The sequence below is a fragment of the Triticum aestivum genome, chromosome 7A (assembly GCF_018294505.1).
Source record: "Triticum aestivum cultivar Chinese Spring chromosome 7A, IWGSC CS RefSeq v2.1, whole genome shotgun sequence".
Taxonomy (NCBI): domain Eukaryota; kingdom Viridiplantae; phylum Streptophyta; class Magnoliopsida; order Poales; family Poaceae; genus Triticum; species Triticum aestivum.
Window position 1 is genome coordinate 208860997 of NC_057812.1, and position 22344 is coordinate 208883340.

The 22344-nt window shown below is 46.0% G+C and overlaps 2 protein-coding genes across 6 annotated transcripts; both read left to right on the top strand.

Moving 5' to 3' along the window:
* The first annotated feature begins 7489 nt into the window (after window positions 1-7489).
* LOC123150865 (sulfofructose kinase) lies at window positions 7490-11263 on the top strand. The gene is made up of 10 exons (XM_044570682.1): window positions 7490-7821; window positions 7935-8009; window positions 8149-8201; window positions 8375-8525; window positions 8808-8918; window positions 9174-9300; window positions 9447-9547; window positions 10274-10412; window positions 10886-10938; window positions 11029-11263. Exons 1-10 carry the CDS (start codon window positions 7609-7611, stop codon window positions 11101-11103), a joined length of 1098 nt encoding a protein of 365 aa, XP_044426617.1. The 5' UTR covers window positions 7490-7608; the 3' UTR covers window positions 11104-11263.
* A 4193-nt stretch (window positions 11264-15456) lies between these two features.
* LOC123151636 (myosin-10) lies at window positions 15457-19404 on the top strand. 5 transcript variants are annotated; one of them, XM_044571319.1, is made up of 14 exons: window positions 15457-15670; window positions 15751-15795; window positions 15907-16005; window positions 16278-16388; window positions 16838-17012; window positions 17100-17156; window positions 17282-17418; window positions 17510-17569; window positions 17654-17731; window positions 17817-17934; window positions 18014-18061; window positions 18559-18632; window positions 18734-18817; window positions 19053-19404. In XM_044571319.1, exons 1-14 carry the CDS (start codon window positions 15593-15595, stop codon window positions 19119-19121), a joined length of 1233 nt encoding a protein of 410 aa, XP_044427254.1. In that variant the 5' UTR covers window positions 15457-15592; the 3' UTR covers window positions 19122-19404. The 5 variants fall into 5 exon arrangements, with proteins under 5 accessions (XP_044427254.1, XP_044427253.1, XP_044427251.1 ...); XM_044571316.1 differs by having other exon boundaries at window positions 15468-15670; window positions 15751-16005; XM_044571318.1 differs by lacking the exon at window positions 18734-18817 and having other exon boundaries at window positions 15466-15670; window positions 15751-16005.
* Window positions 19405-22344: the final 2940 nt, after the last annotated feature.

Consider the following 22344-nt stretch of genomic DNA (forward strand, 5'->3'; position numbering starts at 1 on the left):
GTCTGAAAAAGCTGGGCTGCACACTGGATTTGCTGAAATGGAAGGCAGAGGCAGGTGTAGCTGACTCGGCATTTGAAAACTTGCTGAAAATGTTGAAGAATATGTTTCCAAAGAATAACGAGTTGCCCGCCAGTACGTACGAAGCAAAGAAGGTTGTCTGCCCTCTAGGTTTAGAGGTTCTGAAGATACATGCATGCATCAACGACTGCATCCTCTACCGCGGTGAATACGAGAATTTGAATGAATGCCCGGTATGCACTGCATTGCGTTATAAGATCAGAGGCGATGACCCTGGTGACGATGTTGAGGGCCAGAAACCCAGGAAGAGGGTTCCCGCCAAGGTGATGTGGTATGCTCCTATAATACCACGGTTGAAACGTCTGTTCAGGAACAAAGAGCATGCCAAATTGTTGCGATGGCACAAAGAGGACCGTAAGTCGGACGGGGAGTTGAGACACACCGCAGATGGAACGCAATGGAGAAAGATCGACAGATGGTTCAAAGATTTTGCAGCTGACGCAAGGAACATAAGATTTGCTCTAAGTACGGATGGCATGAATCCTTTTGGCGAGCAGAGCTCCAGCCATAGCACCTGGCCCGTGACTCTATGCATCTACAACCTTCCTCCTTGGTTGTGCATGAAGCGGAAGTTCATTATGATGCCAGTGCTCATCGAAGGTCCGAAGCAACCCGGCAACGACATCGATGTGTACCTAAGGCCATTAGTTGATGAACTTTTACAGCTGTGGGGTGGTGTCCGTGTGTGGGATGAGCACAAACAAGAGGAATTTGACCTACGAGCGTTGCTTTTCGTAACCATCAACGATTGGCCTGCTCTTAGTAACCTTTCGGGACTGTCAAATAAGGGATACAATGCATGCACGCACTGCTTACATGAGACTGAAAGTGTACATTTGCCAAATTGTAAGAAGAACGTGTACCTTGGGCATCGTCGATTTCTTCCGAAAATAGGGTTCCCCCAGAACGATGACCCGTACGGTTACAGAAGCCGTAAGAGAAAGATGGATCGGGAAGCAGATGTTGTGGCGCGGTTGGCATCGGAAATGGATGTGATGAAGAAAACCATGAGTGTACTAGTAGCCGAAAGAGATGCAGCTCGGGTGCAGCATGAAGATCATCCAGCGGATCTCGGAAGCCAGCAGCGGAGAAGCAGCGTGGCTTCCACGGAGGCCCCACCGGCTGGTGCAGATGCACCGACGATCGAAATTACTGCACCGGAGCCTCTGGTGGTCCAAATTACTGCACCGGAGCCTCTGGTGGTCGAAATTACTTCACCGGAGCCTCCTCGCTACCCCGTGGACGATATAAAGGAGATGAAAGAATGTCATCTGTATTATCCTATCGGGAACATGTCCATGAAGGTAGCCATCGGCAGTGCTTTACCATGTTTACCTGGAGCACTCCACCACAACAACCCCATTCAAGATGGCTATGCTCGTGTCATGGTGGAGGACATAGTCCAAGGGTTTGAGGACCTGGAGATTGACATTGCTACACCTGAAGGGGAGAAAAGACTTGGAGATGTCAAGCGCCATTTCATTCTATGGCAAAAGAAGTTTATCAAGTTTCCAGGCGAGGCGCCAAGGACAACAAGTCCACCCTCCTACGGTGGTGGTGGTGGCGGTGGCGGCGGTGGTGGTGGTGGTGGTGGTGGCGGTTCACCTACACCTCCGTCACGTCAGCCGACGCCGCCCCCCAGTCCACAACGTCCGGCGGGTGATCAGCCGCCGCCCCCCAGTCCTCGTCCGGCGGGTGATCAGACGCCGCCCCCCAATCCACCTCCGGCAAAGAAGCAGAAGCAGTCCTGGATTATTAACCCGGACCCTTATGTACCTAAGACCACAAAGGTACCGGAGCCATCACTGAAGCCTCTCCCCACAAGGCCTTGGGAACGTAGTGCCGAGGAAGTCGACGCGGCCGCGGCTGCTGATTTGGAGAAATGGAAGGCGGACTGCAAGAAGAAAAGAGAGCCCGAGCCCAAACCAGTATTTTCTGATGAGCAAAAGAAGTGGGCTAAGTCATTTTTGAGCACACCGTCCCAAGCCGCGAAGAATCTGCCTAACGACTATGCACGTGAACTTCGCAGACAGGCACTCATGTTCAAGGAGAACAAAGAGCGGAAGAAGGCCGAAAGTAAAAAAAGCGGGAAACAAGTTGCCCAGCTCGGGGAACAAAGTAAACAATCGATTGCCCCGCTTATAGTGGAAGCCTTCTGTCCGGATGCCCCCGAGATCATACAAGCTGCGGCAGCACAGGGATTGACTGTAACGAGTGCCAGAGAACAAGCGGCCAACTTAGGTATTACTCTTCGTGAACTGTTAGGCCTTGATGAGGCGCCAGTGAAGGAGGTAGTAATTACATATGTCAAGAATGGGCCTCTCGTCGAGCCTGCGCAGGAAAAGGATCTACCTCCACAAATGAAAGGTCTGCTGAAATGGTACAAGGGTTACATAAAAAATAAAAACGCCAAAGAATATATTTATGCGGAAGTTAGACATGAGCATCACTTCAAACATTACTATGTACAAATTGAACTGAGTGAATTGTTCCATCTTTTCAATCTGCGCGAGCTCGATAAATCTATCATCAGTTGCTACGTTCTGTAAGTGATTTATTAATTTCTACCCCATCTCGTTCATATTGCCTGCACTATATATATGTCCTAACTATATTGTTGTGTCCGCTATTATACATGCAGAATGAAGATTAAGGAATGCAGAGTAAGGAACATCCATGATGTTGGGTTCATTGACCCACACATCGTTAATGGACATGTGTTGGAGCGTCACCCCGCCGACGTGGAGGCAGACCTGTGGCAGTTTCTTACAAAGCAGGAACTCAAAAGTGATATTCTATTTCCTTACCATTTTGGGTGAGTGTTTCTGTCTTGAGCACATTCTCTTTTGTTTACTCCATGCATGGTATGTGGCCGGCTAATCGATGAGTTATGCATGACGTACTGTGCATGTATCGTGTCCGCAGGTTCCACTGGATTCTGCTAGTAATTAAAGTTAATACCTCAGAATGTCTCGTCCACGACTCTGTGAATATGGATCCAAAGCTTTGGGGCGGCATGAGAAGAATGCTGCAGAAGTAATTATTTTCATTCATTTGCGCTCTATATCGATCGGCCTATTTCGTTCATTTCCTAATATCAAGTAACTAATAACTCTCTTGTTCATTTAATTTTCTTTGCCTCGTAGGGTTTGGAGACGGTTCGTAGATACAAAGGTCGGTGAATTCAAAAAAGAGCTAGAATTCAAAAGGTCAGTGGCTAAGAATGCTGGGGATATTCAGCCACCGGAGACCAATCTATGTGGATACTATGTCTGTGAGATGATCCGGAGATACACCTCTGAGCGGGTTCCGAGTGATACCAATGCTCAGAGGAATAACCTCCGGTGGATGCTTAGTCCAGAAGCTCGCTTCCGACCACTTCAAGAGGAACTAGCTGGATGGTTCAGCAGGGAAGTCCTCCATCCTAAAGGAGAACACTATTACGAGGACGTAGAACTTTATATGCATTAAATCATGTATGGAAACTTGTTCAAAATTGTATATGGTCATCCGATGATATTGAATATATATTGTATATTCCTCTTGAATTCTTTTTGGTTCTAATTTCAAATTTATTTGAAATTGTACATTCATATGCATGTATGTAGTACCGTAGAATATATGAAACTCCTTCAAAATTAAAATAAAGCACAAAAGAAATAAAACAATACAAATTAAACAGAAAACAGGTTTAAGGGGGGGGGGGGCTAAAACCCTAAACCTGCGGCGGCCTTTAGTCGCGGTTGGCCAGAAGAACCGCGACTAAAGGTCCTCCGCCCCGACGGCCACCTGGCGCCCACGTGGACGGGCCTTTAGTCGCGGTTCTTAAGCAACCGCGACTAAAGGGGGGGCCTTTAGTCGCGCCCGTTCGGTCGCGGTTGCGCAACCGCGACTAATGGCAGTTGCGAACCGCGACCAAAGGCCCTTTTTCCACCAGTGTAGTGTTATCAAAGAAGTGTTAACATATACTCACTTTCTTAGACGCTTCATGCCAGATGGTGTACTTCGAGGTTTGTCAAATGTTACTTATAACAGGGTAATTATAACAACAACTTTTGGATAAATCGGAAAAGTGTGCCAAGGCACTTGATAACTCAAGATTGAGATTTGCTCCAACATCATGTACTTGTAAAATGTTTTTTTCACATAGTACAATCCTAGGTGCTCACTTACACGCACATACCATCTGTATGAACACCGCATGAACACCCTACCACTATTAGCATTTTTGAAGCCTTATCGCTATGGGATGGGGTTATGGGGTATCCTAAGGCTTAAAAGCTGACTCGGAGAGGTCATCATGTTGTTTGCTTAACGGGCAAGGTTACTCACCTTTGTTCAGCTCCTCAACTTCTTACATCATTTCTCAGCTTACAGTGCTGTACATCAGCTTTAAAACGTACTCCTCACGCACTAACATGTAGCATCCTCATGCACTAAACGAATTCATATTTCTTATAAGTCATAATACAAAAATGTATCGAAGTCAGCAACATTGACTGTGGTATGATCATGGGAGATCAGAAGAAGCCCTTGCTCCAGCCCCAACAAATGTCCTTTCTACAGCTATGAAGACCAATCACGGTCATACCATATTTTTTTGTAAAATATAATGTCACATGCAAGATTATATGTCCAAAGGTTATGACATGGAGTAAATAAATATATAGATGAATGTCCCATCAACCATCCCCTTTGTGGAGTAAATGATGCTTTCGTGGAGTAAATAAATATATAGCCGCAGTACTCCACATTCAGTCGCAAAAGGCAAGAAGCATTGTTTTCTTCTACTCACAACTGTTGGAATCCACATGAAAGATGAGGAGGAAACTAAGAAAGATGTATATAGAATAATGGGAATATGCGACATTGGGAAGGAAGCAACCATTATTCGTAAGTTCTAGCAGGCTTTAGCACGTCACTTCTCTCCATGTCCAAATATCGCTTAACGATCTAGTTGCTCTGTCTCAAGAAGTTTGTGATGTTCTCTTCCTAGATTGTCGGGGTTATTACAATTTCAGTCCAAAGTGTTGAAAACTGCCAACCTTAACTTCGGTTGTAGGCATAGCTCGATACAGAGGCCAGGGGTTATCCTCTTTTTCAGAAAAAAGCATTGTTAAAGTCACAAGGATGCTGACAACAATGAGAACACATTGTCATCAAAACAATGGTGTTGAACAGATCCAGTCAAATGATATACTACCAGAACACATTGTCACATCAGGAAAGTGTGTCAATGCACTTGATAACTTAAGATTGAGATTTGCTCCTCCGACAACATGTACTTGATCACATATACTCATCCCTACAAATGAACGCACGCACACACCCAACCTTTATTAGCACCTTCGAGATAATGAGCTGGCACAACATCTTGAGATTGACGAAGTCAACACAGACACCTGATACTCGATGAAAACGCATCCTCCCACTGTATGAACGTTGCCGAAAAGACCGGAATAAATTTAGGAAAATGCGTGCACCAGCGCCAAGTCTAGGACTAGAACCCTGATAGGCTGGTCCCACCACAAGGAGCCTAACCAAGTAACCATCTGAGTTAGGTTCAATTAACTGTACTTGGAAAATTATCGTGTATTCCTAAAAGTGCTCAAAACATGTATTAAAAAATATACACCATGTATTTGAAAAATACCCATTGTGTATAAAACAATATATATTTTATATGTGCACTAAAAATATACATGGTGTACTGAGAAGAAAAAATGGACATGTGTTAATAAGAAGAAACCTGATAAAAAATCAAAAAAGACAAAGAAAATCAAAATAGAATGAAGAAAGGAAGAAAACCCAAATAAAACCAGTGAGAAAACGAAGGAAACACAAAGTATAACAAAGAAAAGAAGAAAAAACAAACAAAACCGGTGAAAAGCGAACAATAAAATAAAAATAAAAATAAAACAGAAGAGAGCAAATCTACACCAACTCAAGCAATAGCGAGCGGCTTGCGTAATGGGTCGACCTGAAGTCGCCCCTTGTAGGCAATTCCTAATAGAAATTGGTACAGATGAGACATATAGCTCTCGCGTTCCCAGATTTGGTAAGCAAAACTTGGGGACTAGGCGACTAGCTAAGCTAACCAACGGTTAGCTCTTGCAGGACTCCCCACACGGGTCAATTACTAATCATGAACACGTCAAGTGATGCGTCCAGCCAACATCGCGTGTTGTGTGTTGGACACTCCTTTCGGTTTTTTATGCGTTTTTGGGTTTTAGATTTTTTAGATTTTTTTTTATTTTTTCTAGGTTTTGGAGATTTTTTTTGCCAAGTATATATGTATTCTCGAAAATAACATTTGTGCTTTCACGAGAAGCACAACTTTGCTTCTACTCGAAAAAAGAAAAACATAGCCTGTCCTTCCCAAAAAATGAAAATATGAAGCATGCTTCCGGATTCTGGTTTTTTCTTGGTATTACTTTTTTTTATTGCCGTTTTTCTGGTCTCGTTACTTTGTCGAACTTTTTAGTATTAGTTGTTCTTTTTTTGTTTCTGTTTCTTTGAAAAATATTCAGCAAAAATTATTAACATGAGATCTAGTTTCTAAGATCTCGATGCAAAAAAACCAACAAACGGTTTGGTGTTTGAACACATGGCTCAAGAAATAAAACATTTTAAATAAACGAGTCTACGAAAAAAACTCTCAAGTTACGACAAGTGACACGTATGCAATGCGCCACTTGTCGGCGCCAAAGAAGGTGGTAAGTAACCTTTGCAATGGGTAACTCTTTAGCTAGTTTTTTTTAGGCTACTCTTTAGCTAGTGATTTCGAGCCCTGGCCTGACGGCTATAGCTGGCCAAACGGGCTGGCCTGGCCCGGCACGGCACGACCCATCTTAATCGTGTCTGGCATGGCCCGGCCCGCCATGGCACGATTATTAGTCGGGCCATGCTGTGCCGGCCCGCGTTCTGCCTCCTCTGGCCCAAGCACGGCCCAGGAACCAAACGGGCCGGCCCGATGGCAGGCACGCTGGCCCACTAGCCTGATGACCTGCTAGGTAGTTTCTTGGGCTGATTTTGGTCCGCTGGGCTGTTTTTTATGTGTTATATATATATATATATATATATAAATCTAAATAAAAAATAAAAAAAGATAAACGGGCCGTGCCATGCCGGCCCGCGTGCCCAGCCTTCAGGCCCAGGCATGGCCCAAGGCGGGGCCGCGTGCCTGGCATGGCCCGATTAGAGCGTGCCGGGCCTGGCCCATCACGTGCCGTGCCAGCGTGCTTGCGGGCCGGCATGCCAGGCCCGGCCCATTTGGCCAGCTATACTGACGGCAGATAGATGATGGATGGGGTGGGCTGGCCCGGTGAATCCTTGTGATGTCCGGCCTGCCTTATCCGCAAGGTGGTTTGTGTTGATGGAAGATGGTTTCGCTTGGACCTCTCATCGCCATCAAGTTGACTTGTTTGATACTAGTTTCCATAAAGAAAAGAGACGCTGCTGCACATCCCTCCACTTCCGATCAATCCTCCTTCCTCTCCTCCTCCCCGCCGGCGCCGCTGCCCACCTCCCATGGCCGCCTTCGCGTCCGCCCCCCAGCAGTCCAAGCCCCTCGTGCTCGGCTGCGGCGCCGTCTCCGTGGACTACCTCGCCACCGTCGCCTCTTTCCCCAACCCGGACGACAAGATCCGCAGCCTCGCGCTCAAGGTCGAGGGAGGTGGCAACGCCGGCAACGCCCTCACCGGAGCCGCTCGCCTCGGCCTCAGCCCAAGGATTATATCCAAGGTAAGGGCCGCACCCGTCCTTCACTACCACCACCTACCTAGTTCCTTCGCTCGACATCACCCCACTGATCTATGTATATGCATGCTCATTCCTTGCTCTTACTGCTGGAGTAGGCGTCCAATGATGCACTGGGAAAAAGCATTCTCAAGGAGCTGCAAGACGACGGAGTAGACACTTCCTATATGACGGTATAATACGCAATGCAGTATTGCAATTGCCTTACTCCATTATTCCATTCCTATATCACGGTCCTCTGTTTTATCATAGCAGCAGCATTCATCCATCCTAATCCCACTTCCTTTATGTGGCTATATCTTCTTACTCCAGATAGCAGACGGGGGGAATTCACCCTTCACCTATATAATCGTCGATAGCCAGACGTGAGTGACAAACTGAAAGAACAAACTGTGATATTGTCATCCTGTTTTTATACAAGTGATCTTCATTCTCGTATTCCTTACCACTCTGTTTTGAAAATGACGATGTTACTACAGATATAGGCACGAGTATTTTGCTCCTTACAATTGTTTTATTCCCCCTTTTTCGTTTTCAGGAAAACTCGTACTTGCATACACACTCCTGGTTATCCCCCAATGAAGCCAGAGGAGCTCACAAAGGAAAACTTGTTTGCTGCTTTACATGGCGTAGAAATGGTGTATTTTGATGTTAGATTGCACGAGACTGCTTTGCTTGTTGCAGAAGAGGTAATATTTTCCTGCCACAACATAACATTTCATCTTATTATAGGCATTTCAAGAAACATGAGTGCATACATAATATTCGACTTCACTTCCATACATTGATGATCAGCCAATAATATCAGAAACAAAAGTCTTGTGTTATGTGTGAATGCCAGCATGTCGCACAAAAGACAACGCATAACTTCTTCTGTCTTAATGTCGCATTTTTCTTTTCTGTTCTTGGTTTCTCTCTCATCCACATTGGTGTTGAGATTGATCTTCGTTTATGGGATCAATCCAGTGCAGGCAAGCCAAAGAAAAATTCCTATTTTGGTCGACGCAGAGAAAAAGAGGGAGGGATTGGATGACCTTCTGAATTTTGCATCATATGTTGTATGCTCTGCAAATTTTCCTCAGGTGAGTTTTTTATTTCCAACGACAACAAAGTAAGCTCTGCTACCTACGCGTATTTAATTATTTACTGACATTACCTTAGTCAAGGAGTTTGATGTTTTGATAAGCTTCTGTGGATATCTTTTATTTGATGGTTATTTGTTAGCACAATTGATTAAGGTCATTTGAGCAGCAAGGCTTAGCTAATCACCTTGTCCAGCATCTGAGATCCCTAGTATTCCTATAGTTATATTCTTTTCATCTAATCTTAATATGCAGGCCTGGACAGGAGCCTCATCGACACCAGTTGCTTTGGTACACATGCTTCTAAGGTTACCTAATCTCAAGTTCGTTATTGTAACCCGGGGAGAAAAAGGTTGCTTAATGCTTGAAAGAAGTATGACAGGTGAGTTTATTGTAGTTCTCCGTGTCAATTTTAGCTAAGCATTTCACAAAAAACAAACTCCTAGGATTGCGCATTTTGCTTACAAGGGATCTGATGGTGATTCCTTTTGATATAAAGAAACATATAATGGACAACTCAACTTGCAGATGCTTCTGAGACTGAGGAAACCGATGTAGAGGATCTGCTAGAATCTTTAGAGCAGAAAGTCGATTTGAGTTCTAGCATGGCAAAATGTGTTGCTTCCAAGGTATGCTATCTTTTTGTGGGTGTCTGCTTGCAGTAATTCTTGAATATGAAATTGAAGTTCTTTAGCTTGATCAAAGTGATAAACATAAACCTTGCAAAAAGGGTTCACAATAAAGCAAAAATGGCAAATGTATGTCTTATTTTAGTATGTTGAATTGTCTGTACTTTCTAAAATATATGAATAAAGTGTATATGGTGGAGCGGAGCCTGGACTATCAAAGACAGTATTCTATAATTATATTAGTTTATGGTATAGCCTAGTCTCCAAAGAAAATTCCCTACATGTCTTATCCTTTAAGCTCTAAAGATGTACATTTCCAGTTTTCGCTCATTGGAAGCTTATCTGATTGCACAAAACATTTCAGTTGTTCTCTGACTTTATTAGTAGCTCGTCATTTGAATTTGATTATTTTAGATAAAGATTTTGAAGTAAAATAAAGAAAACAATGCAAATATATATCCACAAATAATAATAACAGAAATCTATTGCTATTTAGTTATAAATTAAATATATTTTGTAAGAAATGAACCCACAAAAGAATTGTTCGGCGGGCTAAAGTTCATTTCTCTGACGTACCTTATTTGTTTGTAGTTGCCAGGGTGTATTTGCTATCTTTTTTAGTTACTAGCTTGGACGCTAACTTATTATACCATGTGCTTCTTTTATAAGTCCAGCTTATAAGATTCTAATTCATACTTACGGTTTTTCATTTGTCTGCTTCTGTAGTCAAATTTGAGAATAAGTGCAGATGGGGTTGGCTCGATGAGTGGCAGGTTACTTATGGGTACAGCTGAAGCTATACCATCTGAAGAGCTCATAGATACAACTGGTGCAGGTGATGCATTCATTGGAGCGGTTCTATATGGTAAGTATACAACTTAAATGTTTGACTTCTGGATGGTAAGGGTAGTAGGTGATACAGAGCTCAGGCGGTGAGGCCCCTTTGATTGAAAGGAAGTATATGGCTTGCCCTTTTAATGTTAAACAACCGTAACATGTGTTCGGTTTTCATCACTTCTGTTAGTGGGTCTTGTAATCTTTTCTCAGACATATCTTGCGGTAAACAATACGCTTCCATATGCCATGCCCTCGTATTCACATAATTTGTACTGCCAAAAGTGTTGAAGCTCTGATCATACTTGATGGGGCAAAGAGTAAGGAATAGTAGACCCCCCCACCCCCCCAAAAAAAACGCATACCTCGGTGCTATTATATCTGATTTCCTTATCCATACGTCTTTGAGATTTTGAACTGGAGGCATTTTTTCTTTGTTATGAATCGTGACTGATGACCGCTGAGAGGTTTTCGATGAGCTGATTCATTGTGCCTATTGATTAGGTTTATGCACCGGCATGCCAGTTGAGAAGATGCTGCCTTTTGCAGCACAAGTGGTAAGGCCTGCTGCATTTGACTACTACTAGTATTGTATTACGGGCGAACATGAAATGGTAATGGTGCGTGCATTTGTATTTGATTTGCAGGCTGCTTGCGGCTGCAGAGCTTTGGGGGCCAGGACTGGTCTTCCTCATCTAACGGACCCGCGCCTGTCTCTCTAGTATCCGCGTACTGGCCCTCCGGATCAATATCTGTTTCCTCGTTGTCTGTGGCCGTGGAATAATCCGATTCTGGTGTAGTAATGCCTTCAGAAATCCTGTCTTGCTTTTATTGTGAATATTGTGGCAATCAAGAATTTACAAGGGGATACATTTTTCTTCACTAACCCTTGATATATACTCGTAGTGGCTTCCATACCTATCTCCTGGTATGATGAAGTCACCGCAAGCTTCTAGCTGTTTTGGCTCTTGTACACATTTTTTGACCCAAAAACCATTGAACAATCCTTCTATGGTATTTTCATTAAAGTAAGTATATACTACCTCTGTACCATAATATATGATGTTTTAGCAGTTCAAATTGAATTGCTAAAACGACATGTATTATGGTACGGAGGGAGTATATACAAAAGCCAAAAGCCAAAAGAAAGAAGAAAAGAAAAAAAGAAAATTACAAAGCCTCTTGGCCTATCCAATGCCAGTTCTTGCAAACACCATGATTAAAAAGACTTGGTCTCAACTAATATGGGCTGTAATCCACTCTTTAAAATCACCTGCAAATTTAGGCTTAATCCTGTGAGTGAGAAGTAGTAGATCTTGTCTAAGAGAGAAGCACCAAGAGTTCAAATTAGGTAACTGATGTCTAAAGATCCATCCATTCCTTGCATCCAAACATGCCAGCTTCCCATGATGATGATTATTAAAGCATTTTTCTTCGCGAATACGCAAAGCTTGCTTACCATTCTATTAATAGAAGAAGTTAGAGTGAGTATAAGAGGTGGTACAACACATGGCACATAAACAAGAGGCATGAACATGATGCTCGAAGCAGAGAGACATGAGATGCTCAACCCAAGCAGAGCAAAACACAACTAAATTTGCCGTCCTGAAGAGCGGAGGTACCAACGGCGGAGAGCGGAGGTACCAAAGGCGGAGCTTGCTGTTGTAGCAGCATGGTATATATGGTGGCAGCGCCGACAGATAGTAAAGGGAGTCAAAGTCCAAACGCCGGAAAAAACTGCACTAACCATCAAGGTTTTGGCGACAAATTTCCTCAGGTCAACTATACCCAAAGGACCAATGCGTAAGAACGACCACATGTGGAGGAAACCAGGATATGGGATCGTGAAGATAAATGTTGATGCTTCCTTTCAGTATGAAACACTTTCAGATGCTTGTGGTGCTGTGGCTCGGGACTACCGGGGTGATTTTATTGCTGCAGCAAGTTGGTTTGTTCTAAACATTAGTGAAGTTGACTCAGCTGAGCTAACTGCCATCAGAAACGGGATATACTTGGCAACTCACATTGGATGCAACAACATAGAAATTGAATCAGATTGTTCGTTCGCAGTGGACTCGCTGAACCAAGTTGATGATTATTTAGGCCCGGAGGTAGCTATCATCATAGAGTGTAAACAACTTATGATGGACTTTGCGTCCATATCCTTCAGACATTGCTATAGAGAGGCCAATCAGGTGGCAAATGAATTAGCAAAGAACTCTTTTACTACTAGATCTTCTAGTTCTTGGGATGATGAGATCCCTGATTTTATTTCTCATCTGCTTGTAAATGACATGTCTATTATTTGAAAAATAAAGTCTATTTGCAGTCAAAAAAAAACTTGCCGTCCTGAAGCAACCAAAACCAACAACTAGACAACTAACATATCCAAATCCAGAACCAAGGACGCCACGAGCAAACAGGACAATGCCTTCACGAAGGAGAACGACGCCGTGAAGGTGTTGTCGTGTTTAGGTAAACACAGGTAAACTCGCTGTAACTGAAGCAGGGTTTTCCTTGGTCAAAAGGTACTTTAAACTTGGAACGAGCATGAAGAGATCACCGAGACTTCTCTCTTTTGATTTTTTCTGGCGGCCAATCTTTGAAAATGCGACATCATTTTATATATTTAAGGAAAGTGTTTCTAATCGGCTGGTTGTGCGCTCACCATGGATATTATTTCGACCCTTATAGACAAATTTCTTCAAGTGTGATGATGTTAGGTAAATTCACCACATGGACACAAGGTAGGATTAACCATCCGTGCATAGGTAACCAAACAACCGCCCATTGTATTTGGAGAGCAGAGATTCGTAACTAAAAATCATACATTTGTTTTCCTCAGTCTGCCCGAAGGGGATGAGGACAACCAAACTAGATGCGGAACATAGTCTAGAGATTGCTTTTCCTCGGCTAAGCTCCACCGAGTCAGGTTCACCGAAAATAGAAAAATGACACGACTAATTAAACAGGCCCATAATGCACACAATTAGTAAAGGGTAATATTTGTGAACGGCGCGCCGGCCGAACCATTGGGCCGGACGCACGCAATCCACTGGATCTTCCCTCATCGCGCGGCTGGCAGCACCCTTCGCAACCTCCCCACGTGCCACCTATTTCCCTTGGCCCACCACCACCGCCTTTTCCTCTCTTCTACCTCTCATCCACCATCCCCTCTCTCCCGAGCAGCCATGGCCAGCTACCACCCCGCCGCGTGCTCGCTCGTGCTCCTCCTGGTAACTGCTGCAGGGCCGTGCTCCAAGAAGCCGTACCGTCGTCGCGAGTGCCGCCGTCGGGAGCGTTGTCGTGGAGCTACATGCAGCAAGAAAAACCTGCAACCGCTGTCGGCGAGGACGCGGCGACGCTACTCGGGAAAATAACCAGCATCACCGTTTTTTCCACATGCTTCAAGCCTTCAATCCGCGTCGCAATTTGCTACCCCCGGCATCACATCTTGCTACAGCCCGGCTGCGCACCCCCGCAACACCGCCATGGATGCTCCACTCAGCTCCACTCCGACGAGCGAACCTCCACCCCTGGAAGTTGCAACCAGCTGAGCCAGAAGCTGCAACCATCGTCGAATTTTGCTACTACCAGCAACGGAATTGCTACATCCATCGCGGTAGAGCTGCGACCTACTACGACGGTGGCTTTATCTGTTGCAACCGTCATCAATTTTTGCTACTACCGGCGAGGGATTTTGTTACAACCAACAGAGCATTTTGTTGCCACTGCCCGATGCCGGAGCTGGAACCGGCAGATTGTTTTGCTACACCCGGCGAACACTTGAGCTGGGAACATCATCTTTTTTTGCTGCATTGACTAGAGCAATTTCTGCGACAGCAACACCGGAGACTCTATTTTGTTTCAACTGGCAGCAAAAGCTTCCATCGACATGTTTTTTGCTACATAGGAGCTGCATCCAGGGGGAGAGGGTGAGGTTGCAACAGGGGGGCGCATGACCGTGCTGCCGGCGAGCGGCGCCGATGAAGTTGCAACCTATCAGGGCGGCGGCCGAATCCGGCGAGGGGGGCACTATGGGGGAGCGGCAACCGACTGTTATTTGAGACCCGCGAGCTTTGCAAGGCACGCGACGAGCTCGGTGGGGTGTGCGGGGGAGCATGGGCGACCTCGATACGGCATGGGGGGCGCGGGGGGTTGCCTCATACGGAGGAAGAAGAAGTGCGGGGGGAGGAGATGATGAATCGGGCGGTTACGAGAGCGCCAATCGGACGACCGCTAGGCGATTTGGGCCGGTGCGCCGGCGCCTAGCAGTCGCCATTAGTGAAATGGTATTTTAATACTAGGCTCTTAGGCGAACTAATCTGTGATTAGATGCTTAGGAGGACAGCGGTATCTCTGGCCCACCAAAGTTCAAGTTTTAGATTTAACATTGATGTTCGCATTTTTTTAATTTATCTTTGGCCTTCTGCCGACGTGCTTTTAGTGGAAGGAGACATTCTCATCATCTATGGAGGCGCCTGTGGTGATTTCATCAATCCTAAGATGAAGCGTCGGCTTATGCCTGTTTGGTTCATAAGTCCTAAGACTTTTTCTAGTCCCAACTAAAAAGTTCCTAGTCTCTAAAAAGTCCTTCCCTGTTTATTTCCAGGGATTAAAAAGTCCCTAGTCCCTCCCTAAAGGTTATTAAATGACCATGTTACCCCTAGTATATACAAAAATAACAATCAAACAACATCATGGGATGGCGGGCAAATAAATGCATGGAGGGGCATTGTTGGAAAAGTCTTAAAAAGTTCCCAAAAAGACTCTCCTTAAGAGTCTTCTTCATTTAGTCTCAAAAAACAACTTTTAGTCCCTAATAGTCTCTTTTGTTTGGTTAAAAAGTCTTTAAGAGAGATTTTTTCTAGTCCTTACAACCAAAATGTTCCTGAAAACAAACACCCCCTTAGTCTCTCAAATGTGTTTATAGGGATAGAGTGTACGTCGCGCGTACGTTCATCCCGTGTGAGCGTATGTACGTATATACGAGTGTCTGTGTCCACGGGCCCGGCCACCATTGGCATTTTTCGCTGATCTTCGTTCCTAGTAGATCGGACGAGTAGCCTGATTTTAATCCTACGGCCACCGACTGGTCCGATAGGAAGCACAGGTCGCTGGTCCGATCCCTAGCGCTTCCATAGCTACCGTTGGATCACCGGAGCAACCGAGCGGAAGCGACGGGGTTCGGCCTCGCCGAGCGTCGACGCGATGGAGGCGGAGGCGGCGGCGCTATCGCAACTGCAGCTGCAGCTCCTTGCCCTCGTCTCCGAGCTCCGGCTCACCCGCGTGAGTCACCGAACCACCCTTCTAGACCTTCCAGAGCCTCCCAGGTCCTAACTCTCCCCTCCTCTTCCTCCCGTTCGCAGGAGCGGGAGCGGGCCGCGCGGGAGGAGCTCCACGCGTCCAGCGAGGTCTGCGGCCCACAGATTCGATCGGTGTTGGACCTCTTAGGGCTTTCTGGTTGTTCTGGGAGAGATGTGTTTCTGACGCGATTTTGGGTGGGAACGGGATGGATTGTGCAGAGGTGGAAGGCGGCGGAGGAGGAGCGCAGGAGGGAGGCTCGGGAGCTGCGGGCGGAGTTGGCGGCGCGGGACGAAGCGCTGCAAAGGCTCGAGTCCAGGGTTCGTACCCCTTTGCCCCCATTATCTCCCGTTTGGCCCATCCAGTAGAGATTATCCTGGTTACTGCACTGTTGTTGTGTTTGGGGCCATTTAAACCATACATTTCATCACAAATTTTGATCTGAGGAGCACTGAGTAGACATAAGCAACACTGTTCTTAAATGCCCATGATGCAATCGCCGGTAGTGAATTCTCGAATCCTCCCCTTGTGGGCGATTATTGCCTGTCAGGCTGGGAGTCATTGCAGAACTTTTCTTTTTTTGGCTCTACAGGTGAAGTGCCTTGAAAATGAAAATGAGCTGCTGGAAAGAAACGAAAAGGATTTGAAAGAAAACATAGAGAGACTGCTTCAATCAAGGGAGGCATTCATGAGACAGTACGAGGCATGTGACGACCTTAATATTTGTCCCTTCTTTTGGGCTGTTGTTACTGCTAAGTTGAATTTGCTGCATTGTATTCTCTCAGTATAAAACTTCACTGAACTTACAGTCTGTGTGATAATAGTTACATGTTCATGCAAGGCTTCGTTCAGATATTTACCTTAAGATTTCTGTTATCAACATCATGTATGTATATGGATAACTTCTAGGAGTGTAAGATGATAGATGTACCACTTTCTTTCATTTTATTTAGCAGCTGTCATATGCTCTACTGTACACTGCAGTAATCTCCTTGCAGATTTGTATTGTGCACATACTTCTATAAATGTAATACCATTTCAATTTGTGGATGCCGCATTACTTCTGCATGTATGAAGAACGTAGGCTTGAATTCTGAACTGTTTATGGAAGCAGTCTGATGTTTGGCTCACGATACTATGTTTGATAGGCAGGACTCTGCTTGTTCTCTGCAATGGACCATCCAGATGAGGGATAAACAGATTACCGTAATTTCAGAAAAGCTGAATTCCCATCTGGCTTTGTTTAATTCAGTAGGAAAGGAAGTTGCTGCGGTAAAACAAGTACTAGGTGACGTGGAATGCCTAGTTGGTGAGAAGGAAAATGTAGGTATGAGCGCATTATCCTAATATTGTTTGACCAATCAATTCCATTGCTGATGTAATATTAATAATGTCCTTTACATTACTATTTCAGTCTCTGATTTGAAGTGTAAGGTCCAAAGGATTTCTGTACTCGAGAAAGATTTTGTTGGTATGGTTGCTTCTTGTAATATGGCTTCATTAGTTTCAGATTATTATCTTACGGTGATAATGGTTATCATGTATATGAAGAATCTTTGTGTAATCTGGTCTCATTCTGGTGTTCCATTTATGTAGAGAAACTTAGTTTCTTGGGAGATAAAATTACTAGTTACCAGCTCGAACTTCGAAATAGGGCGAGGATCATATATGGATTGAAGGAGCAACTTGACGCTGAGAAGCTTAAAAACAATTTTCATCCCCAGCTAGAAGAAATATCCATACTAAGTTGAAAGCATTGCTCATATTCATTCTTAATTTCTATGGATCTCGTCATGTTTGTTGCTTTTCCATTAACGTTGTTACCTTAAGAAATCTCTGCTGGTGAAGGATGAAATTATCGAGAGGTTGATTTCAGATAAGCAGGTTGTTCTGTTAAGATGTTCATAGCTTTCCGATTGTCTCTGGAACTCCAAAATCTCAAATCAATCTAGTCTGTTCTTTATACAGGAAATGCTTGTGGAGCTTCACAACATGGAAACTGCTCTACAGAAATTTCAAGACATATTCAGCAGGCTTGGGCATGAGGTAAGACACAAATGCCATTACTCATTTATGCATTTCTTGTAATCAGTCTTCCAATTCTTAGCTACTTCTCCTAACTATCTAATAGGAAATGAAAAGTTCTCTGCCAGTTTCTGAAAGTCAGGATTGTAAAGTAGATAGCATTCCAGGTAGTCAAGTTGATCTTCCTAATGAGGATAGGATGATACCCATAATTGATGAAACAGGTAAATCTTTAATTTTAACGATCTCCCTGTTACACTGATCATACAAGTTTGTCTTGACACATTTTCATAAGATACAAAGGACATCTTGGAATGCAGTCCCTCCTATCCAAAATACTTGAAGTTCTAGGTTTGTCCTAAGTCAAACTTCTTTTAGTTTGACCATGTATATAGAAAAACATATTAACATCTACAATGTCCAATATATATTTTGAAAATATATTTTATGTTTAATCTAATGAAACTAATTTGGTGTTGTAGACGTTGGTATATTTTTCAGTAGACTTGGTCAAACTTAAAGATGTTTGACTTAGGACAAACCAAGATATTCGAGTTTTTTTTCCTGAAGGGAGTACTCATCTGTGAACTGAAATGTTATGTTCTTTCTGGCAATTCTGCACTTCCTTTCTGCCAAGTGTCAAGTTCTAATCATAGTCCATGAAGTTGCAGACTACAGTCCGTTGTTTCCAACCACATAGAAATTTTATCCCTGGAAAGAAAACATCATAGAAAATTTATCAAGTCATATATCTGCCGCTGCTCATTGACGTTTGAAGTGTCCATGTCATGCTTCATTTATGAAATATGAATGCTGTCAAATCATGCGCTTTTTAATCTCTTCCACAGCCAATGCAAATGTAGAATGTAAGTCGGAAATTGACACTGGCAGCAATCAAGTACAGAGCCCACCGTCCCTTAAGGTAAGTAGCCGTCTGATTCTGTTGATTCTCTAGCACAGTGCAATCTTGCTCTAGCTCTACACCCACATCGAAAAAGCCACTTATCTCTTGTATGCATGCAGCATTATGCCTTGCCATGTTCAGAACCTGTAACTGCAAATGTTGAAAAATCTGAGTGCCCTCCTGAATCCGAAGACATTGAGATGGTATGATGAGCCGTACAGGCATATACCCCATGTTTTCGTGTGCTATTCAACTATGCCATTATCCATTCAGGAGAATAAGCAGAATAAGCCCTTTTTTTCTTTGTATTACTATTTCCTCTGCTTATAATGGATAAACATTTGCTACCAATGGGGGAATTGCTTCTTATTTCCAATTTAGATAATTAGGTTTGTTGTATTAAAACTTATGCTGGTTCACTTCACTTGCTGTTTACAGGGCAATTCATCTCCCGAACAGCAAACACATTCTGCGAATCCAGACCCTGAGGTAGAAAATCAGTCCTGAGCACGATCAGTTCCAGAGGGACACCACGACTACAATGTACAAAGCTGCCAATTGCCTATATGGCTATATCCAGCGTCGCAGCTCATGACTTGTGCTCGTAGTTGAGTGCTTGCTTGTGCACGGTGCTAGTTAGACACAAAAGATGGGGTTGATGGAGCGAGAGATTTTTATTTTTCATAATCCATCTTTTAAAGTTGTTGTCACACTTCTCTGCGATTGCTATTTTTCCGGAGAAAACTCAGAGCTCTTTCTATTTAAGCATGCAAAAGCTCAGATATCTGTATTCCTATGTGTCCCGCATGGCCAACGCAATTGGGCTGCTGCTCCATAAATCGACCTCGGCATGTTCACGTGAACCGGGCCGTGGCTCCACCATAAGAGTATGCCCGGGAAAATTTCAGGTGATACCGAGACTTGGAGCATCTCCAACAGTCGCCGAAACAGCTTTGCCGCGCGCCCATCGCCTGGTTTGGCGCGGCGCGCAGCGCTGGCTTCAGCAGCCGCGCTAAGATGCAGCGCGCGCCGCTCCAGCAGCACACAAAAAATGCAGCACGCGCGCTCATTTTACAACATTTTCGGAAGCATAGATAATAAGATAAAAAATAATAAATTGCATAGATAAAAAACGATACAAAGGTATTTTACATCGGTGCAACTAGATAGATAGTTCCAAAGCATAGATAGATAGAACTACGGTGCAACTAGATAGAAACTACTACGGCATACATAGATAAAACTACTTCAAGTCGCTACCACCATCATCACCATCATCATCCTCGTCGGTGTTGTCCGAGGTATCGAGCCACATGTCGTCCCAACGTTCATCGTCTGACGTGAAGATCGACCTCCCACCTGCTGCAACGATATCGGACTGCGCATTCGCCAATGCCTTCCGTCGACGCCGGTCCGCCCGCTCCGCGCAGCGCCTTGCCGTCCTCTTCGCCTAGTAGGCACGCTCGTCGGCGACGTCCTCCGGGTGGCGATGGCGCCACTCCGCCATGGCTCGCTCGTCCTCCTCGGTGATGAGGAGGCGGCGGCAGCAGCGCCGAGCGTGGTCGGCACGGTCCATGTCGGTGATGAGACGTGGCGGAGGGGCGATGCGCTGCGCCTGCTCGCGCGTGAAGACGTCCCGGAAGTTCATTTGCGACCGGGGCCTATCCAAGCGCCACGCCGCCGCGTCGTACGCATGGGCCGCCTCGTACGCGCTCCGGAACGACCCGAGGCCGAGCCGGACGTCGCCGGACCGGATCTCGGCGGAGTACTAGCCGTTGGGGCGCTTGCGGACGCCGCGGTAGCCCGAAGAACCCCGGCGGCGCGGCGGCATGGTGGCGCGGAAAGCGGCGAAGCGGCGAGGTGGTGAAGCGGCGAGGTTGCGAGGGGAGGGCGCGTGGATGCGTCTGTACGCGTGGCGAGCGCGACATTTTATAGGCGCGCGCGAATGGCGCGCCAAATCTATCGCGCCGCGTGCCGCTTTCTTCCCCCCCGCGCGCAAACGCTTCCCGCACGCGGTAAGTTCCCGCCACCGCTGGAGCGCGCGTAACCAGCCTGCACGCGCTAAAACCAAATTTTACCGCGCGGGCGCACCTTTTGCCGCACCTGTTGGAGATGCTCTGAGCATCTCCAACAGCCGCGCAAGGCTCCGCGCGCTAAAAGTCACGATACAATGCCGGTTAGCCAGCTTTTGCGCGCGGCAGTGCGCTGGCTCCAGCGGCCGCCGCAAATTAAAGCGCGCCCACGTCGCTCCAGCAGGCGCGCTATATTTGATCAGTTTTTTCTACTACGATTCGATACATTTATACTACTACTACTACTACTCGTCCGACTCGGACTCTGTCTCTTCTTCTACTACTACTACTCGTCCGGTTTCGTAGATAGTTCTCCTACTACTACTACTCGTCCGACTCGGACTCTGTCTCGGTGATGTCCTCCTCCGACGTCAGAGCGTAGGTGTCAAGGAACCGCTCGTCGCTGGAGTTCCAGGAGGACACATCTCCTAGCACTTCGTTGTATTTAGCGACCGCCTTCCACGTTCGCTTGTCCTGGCGATAGTCGGCTCGCTCCTCCCTCCTCTTCGCCATCTTCGCCCTCCTTTGGGCGAAGAACTATTCCTCGTTGGTGTCTTCCGGGAAGCGATGGCTCCACAGCGCCATGGCTTGCTCATCCATCTCGGCCAGCCTGAGACGATGCTGCCGCCTCCGGTGCTTGTGACGATCCTCGTCGGTGAGAAGCCACGGGAAAGGCGCCAACTCCTGTGCGCGCTCCCGCGTCGCCACGTCGGCGAAGTTCATGTCCTGGCGGGACCGCAGGAGGCGCCACGCTGCAGCGTCGTACGCGCGGGCGCCCTCCTGGGCGGTGTCGAAGGTTCCGAGACGGAGCCGCATGCCGCCGCCCGACCGAATCTCGGCGGCGTAGGTGCCGGATGAACGCACGCGGACGCCGTGGTAGCCCGTACCTCCCCGGCAGCGAGGCGGCATGGTGGCGCGATGGTGGCGTGTCGGCGGCAGAGCGTGGCAGAGGGCGACGGAGAGATGGAGAGAGCGGCAAAGGGCGATGGAGAGATGGAGAAAGTGGCAGAGGCGCTGCAATTTATACGCGCGCCGGACGCGACACGCCAAATGTAGCGCGCGAGCGGCCGCCTTTTCCCGCGCGTGCTAGTTTCCCGCCACCGCTGGAGCGGGCGAAAACGTCCCGCGTGCGCTAAAAAGCCAATTTACCCCGCGCGCGTTTTTTGGCGCGACTATTGGAGATGCTCTTAGATGATACCGTGATACAGACTTCTTGACCGTTGGATCTCAAATCCGACGGCATCTAAAGAGTTATTGTACCTGCGCACGATTTTGAGACTCTTAGATGACTTTTTTACAAAATGTTCAAGAGCTTCCCATGGCCATCAGATCTGAGATCCAGTGGCTCTCGGGAGCCCGTATCATGGTATCATCTAAGTCTTGGTATCACCTGATATCTCGAGTATGCCCAACGTAATTGGTTTGCTGCTCTGGAAACCAACCTCGGCACGTTCAAGTGAACCAGACCGTGGCTCCTGGATGATACATTGATAAATTTAATAGCACCCTCTTGGATTTGTTTGCACCGCTGCATGGGCTACGTCAAGGTGACTCCCTCTTTTCGTTTTTCGTTTGTATTTATAGCTGATGTCGTCTTGCATGGTTGAAGGATGGCATAGAAAAATGAAATTTTACTCCCCTCAAGGTGTGCTGGAAAG